At 56.9% G+C, this 5,000-nt stretch overlaps 1 protein-coding gene across 1 annotated transcript in view; it reads right to left on the bottom strand.

Moving 5' to 3' along the window:
- EMWEY_00040460 (hypothetical protein, conserved) overlaps window positions 1-4,423 on the bottom strand; it is a gene marked incomplete at both ends in the record, with an annotated part of 5,156 nt that extends 733 nt beyond the window's left edge. The window contains one exon of the mRNA XM_013482564.1: window positions 1-4,423. This exon is cut by the window's left edge and continues 15 nt beyond it. Within this exon, the coding sequence (XP_013338018.1) occupies window positions 1-4,423 (4,423 nt within the window).
- Window positions 4,424-5,000: the final 577 nt, after the last annotated feature.

Here is a 5,000-nt window from a genome sequence, read left to right as displayed (position 1 = left end):
CTGCAGTAGTTGTGGGGTGCAGCAGCAGCATTTGCTGCAGTGCTGATTGTACTACCTGCTGCATCTTTGCTGCAGCAGCTGCTGCTTCTTGCTGCTGCTGCAGCTGCTGCAGGTTCTGCTGCTGCTGCTGGGGTGGGGTGCAGCAGCAGCAAGAGAGAGCAACAGCAGCAGCAAATAGACGAGCAGCAGCAGCAGACATATGTTTGCTGCAGATATAATGCTCAATAAATTGGCATAATTCATCAGCAAAAGGCAGCAGCACTGCTGCTGCTGCTGTTGCTGCTGCTGTTGCTGTTGTTGTTGCTGCTGCTGCTCCTAGCTGCGCATACACCTCAACTATCTCGCAAACAGTCTCTACTGCTGCTCTCTCTAAATCCACCTGCCGCAGCCCCACACCTGCAGCAGCAGCACCAGCAGCAGCAGCGTGCTGCTGCAGCATATCTGCTGCTGCTGCTGCTGCAGCAGCAGCAGCAGCAGCATTACGCTGCAGCAGCAAATGATTAATAGGCCTAGTTATATTATTATTTGCTGTTGCTGCTCTTTGTGTTATATCCAACATACCCTCTAATACTAAACGGCAACGACCTTCTAGTGTATCTGCTGCTGCTGCTGCTGCTGCTGCTGCTGCTGTTGCTGTTGCTGCTGCTGCTGCTGGTGTGCTGCTGCCTTGCATGCATACGGGGAACTGCAGCACAGCAGCAGACATTGGAGATATCATGCTTAGCCACATCGGCACTGATACTGCCTCTCCCCTGCTGCTGCTGCTGTTGCTGCTGCTGCTGCTGCTGTTGCTGCTGCTGCTGCTGCTGTTGCTGCTGCTGCTGCTGTCCTCAAGAGAAAGGCGACTTAGGAGTGCTGCGCTGTACTCAAAGGGCAGCAGCAGCAGCTCTTGTGCAAAGCGCCAGGCACCTCTGTGCTGCTGCTGCTGCTGCTGATGCTGCTGCTGCTGCTGCTGTGCAAGAGCTAGGATAACTGCCTCATGTGCTGCTGCAGCAAAACAGCGGAATAGCTGCTGCTGCTGCTGCGTAGGGGAGAGCTGTAGTGTAGATCCTATGCATAGCTGCAGCAAATCATCATCGCTACTTCTTGTCTTTGCTGCTGCTGCTGCTGCTGCTGTTGCTGCTGCTGTTAAGCAGGGCTGCGGCCTGCTGTGAACAGCAGCAGCAAAAAGCATCGCACAGGCATGTGCTGCTCCTGCTCGCAAACGCTGCTGCTGCTGCTGCTGCTGCTGTTGCTGCTGCTGCTGCTGCAGTGGCAAGACACCAGCAGCAACTGAAGACAGCAGGGAGCAGCAACGAGCAGCAACAGACGCAAGTGCAGCATGGCTGCTGCAGCACCACAGCAGCAGCCGCTGCAGCACCTGCCTCTCTCCTTCTGCAACAGCAGCAGCAAACCACATCGCCACAGGCTCCAGCTGCATCTCCGTGAACTGTCCGTGCCAGAATGCATGCATTGGCTGCTGCTGTTGCTGCTGCTGCTGCTGTTGCTGCTGCTGCACTGCAGCAGCAGCAACAGAGCTGCTTCGAATAGGGATGCAGAGAGGGAAATCGAGGGAGGCCTCTTCTATAGCCCTCAAGGCGTTTTGCTGCAGCAGCAGTTGCTGCTGCTGCTGCTGCTGCTGCTTCTGCAGCTGGTGCTGCTGAGAGTTGTGCTGCTCGAGGTTCTGCTGCAGCGGCGGTGCTGCTGCTGCTGCAGGCACGAAGACCTCTGCTGCTGCTATGTTTATATTTAAGTATAGCGCAATTGCTGCCCCTCTGCTGCTGCTGCTGCTGGTAGCAGCAGCAGCAGGAGCACCTGATGGAGAAGGAGAAGGAGCAGCAGCAGCAGCAGCAGCAGCAGCAGCAGTGAGAAGGGCCTTGCGGAGTTTTAAAAGTCCTTCATGAGGTGCAGCAGCAGCAGCAGCAGCAGCAGCAGCAGCTGCTGCTGCTGCTGCCAATAAAGCAACTAAGCTGCTGGTAGTTCGAACAACTTCTGCTGCTGCTGCTGCATCCTGCAGCAACGGGGGCGGCCCACCAGAGGCCATCTGCTGCTGCTGCTGCTGCTGCCAATGTTGCTGCTGCTGCTGCTGCTGTGTTGCCAGGGCCAGATGAAGCACACTAGCAGCAATGTCATAAATGTATCCGCGTGGCTGCTGCTGCTGCTGTTGCTGCTGCTGCAGTTGCTGTTGCTGTTGCTGCTGCTGCTGCTCTGACGAGCAGCAGAAGACGAAGGCTGTGTCAGCAGCACGTGAGGAGAGAAGACGCTGCAGCAGGTGCGCAGCAAAACGGGCTTGTGTGCATGCATGCAGTAGCGGCATTTGCTGCTGCTGCTGCTGCCTGCTAGGATAGGTGCTGCAGCAGATGCAGCACACAGTCTTTGCTGCCTCTGCGCATTGCAGCAGCAGCAAACGGCAGAGTTGTCGCTGGAGGCTGCTGCTGCTGCTGTACATACCTCCTGCTGCAGCGAGACAATTCCCCGCTGCTAGCTGCTGCTGCTGTCCAGGAGCAGCAGCAGCAGCAGCAAAGGATATATGTTCCGCCTTTGCTGCTGCCTCTGCCAACAGCCATAATCCCCTACACTCTCGTGGCCTTAGCAGCAGCAGCGGCAGCACCTGCTGCTGCTGCTGCTGCTGCAGCATGCTGCTGGATGGGAGGGCAGCAGCAGGTGCAGCAGCAGGAACAGAAAGAAGGGCGCTTATACTTAGCCTTCCTGCTGCAGCAAAGCCTGTTGCTGCTTCCTGCTGCAGCTGCCGCAGGAGCTGCGTGGCGTACTGCGGAGGTGCAGCAGCAGCAGGTGCTGCTGCTGCTGCTGCTGCTGCTAACAGCACTGCCAACGGGCTCTGCTGCTGCAACGGGTGCTGTAGCAGCTGCAGCAGCTGCTGAAGCTGCTGTTGCTGCTGCTGCTGCCCCTTTACCGATGCTGCTGCTGCTGCTCCTATCATTTGCTGCCATTGGCTGCATGCCTTCGCTAGATGGCGCGAATCCGCCGCAGCAGCAGCAGCAGCAGCAGCAGCAGAGTTACCTGTTGGTACTGCTGCAGCAACAAATGCATCTGCTGCAGCAAGCAGGGCACCAGGAGAGGTCGCAGGAGCAGGAGGAGCAGCAGCAGCTGCTGCTGCTGCTGCAGCAACGAGAGGAGGCCCTCCTAGCCAACAATTCAACGAGACGCGCAGCAGCAGCACGGCTTGTTCTGCTGCTGCTGCTGCTGCTTGTGCTGCTGCAGCACCTGTTGCTCCTAGTGTTGTTGCCTGCATCCCTTCTGCCGTTGCTGCTGCAGTGACAGCAGCAGCAGCAGCAGAGGCTGTGCTGCAGCAAATAAAAGCTGCTGCAGCAGCAAGAAAGTTACTGTCTATTGGCGGCAGCAGCACAGCAACAGACCTTGCAGAGAACAACGCAACAGCAGGATGCCCGCTGCTGCTGCTGCTGTTGCTGCTGCTGTTGCTGCTGCAGCTGTTGCTGCACGTAGGGCTGCTGCAGGCAAGGGTGCAGCTGCTGCTGTGAGGCTGCAGCAGAAGTTCTGCTGCAGCAGGACATTGGAAGCCTGCTGCTGATGGAAACCTCGCTGCTGCCGCTGCTGCCGCTGCTGCTGTTGCTGCTGCTGCTGTTGCTGCTGCTGGGGGCTTGGCTGCGTGCAGCAGCAGCAGCAGCTGTAGACAGAAACCCACAACTGCAAAGACACCAGAGAGCAGCAGCAGCAGCAGCGGGAAGTCAAGGATCTGCTGCAGCAGCAGCAGCAGCTCGGGGCTCAGCCGCTGCTGCAGCAAAGACACATCCACCACCAATCGGAGAGAGCTGCTGCTGCTGCAGAAGCTGCTGCTGCTGCAGCAGCGATCAGCCTGCAAGGTAACGCGGCAGGGACTCGCTGCTGCTGCAGGGGCGGCAGCAGCAGCAGCAGCAGCAGCACGAGCAGCAGCAACTGGCGGCAGCGCAAAGGCTGCAAGAAGATGCCGCCGAAGGGCAGTCCCGAAGAAGCTGCAAGCTGCTGCTGTAGCAGCAGCAGGTGCAGCAGCAGCCGCTGCAGGTGCAGCAGCAGCAGCAGCAGCAGCAGAGTCCTGCAGTACAGTGGGCTCTTGAGGGAGGACTGTGCTGCAGCAAATGCAGCAGCAAATGGATTGTTTTGCTGCAGCAAACCTCTTCAGCTGTACATACACCTCAGGAGGCACCTGGCTGCTGCTGTTGCTGTTGCTGCTGCTTAGCATGCCTAGTTGCGCTGCTGCTTGCTGCAGTGCTGCTGCAGCAAATCCTCCTCTTGCTGCCTGCAGCAATGCTTTACTTGCTTCATCAGCAGCCGCTGCTGTCGCTGCTGCTGCAGCAGGTGCAGCAGCAGCAACAGGAGCAGCAGCAGCAGCAGCAGCAGCAGCAGCAGCAATAGAGCTGCCTTCTGGTTGTTCTGCCTCTCCCTCCGGCTGGGAGCCTTCTGCTGCTGCTGCTGCTGCTGCTGGCATTTCGCCACCTCTTTCTTACTACTACTTTAGATTAATTTGTTTTGCTGCTGCTGTTTGCTGCCGTTGCTGTTGTTGCTGCTGGTGCTGCTGCTACTGCTGTTGCTGCAGTTACCTGTGTTGTTGCTGCAGGAGCGGGCTCTGTCGCTGCTGTTACTGCTGCTGCTGTTGATGTACCCTATGCGTCAGCAACTGCTGCTGCAGCAATTGCTGCTGCAGTATACGTGCTGCTGCAGCAGCTGCTGCAGCAATTTCTGCTGCTGCTGCAGCCGCGCCTGCAGCAGCAGCAGCAGCTGCTGCTCTTGTGTAGATCTATAAAGGTATTAATGTATTTGTGTTTTTATTAATTAATAAATTAATAATATAAAACATTGCAGCAGCAGCAGCAGCAATAGCAGTAGCAGCAGCAGCAGCAGGGCTTGTCTTGCTGCTGCTGCTGGCCCCACACCCATCGATGATTAAGGATTTAGTGTTTAGGGTTTAGGGTTTAGGGTTTAGGGTTTATTTATATAATTGATTTAATTGCTGCAGCAGCAAAATATTTAATATCTGCTGCAGCGCTATTTTTGCTGCTGTTGCT

This window comes from Eimeria maxima, genomic scaffold (assembly GCF_000499605.1).
Source record: "Eimeria maxima Weybridge genomic scaffold, Emw_scaff666, whole genome shotgun sequence".
NCBI classification, from domain to species: domain Eukaryota; phylum Apicomplexa; class Conoidasida; order Eucoccidiorida; family Eimeriidae; genus Eimeria; species Eimeria maxima.
Note: the sequence above shows the minus strand (reverse complement) of the source record. Positions and strands in the feature narration are given on the sequence as shown.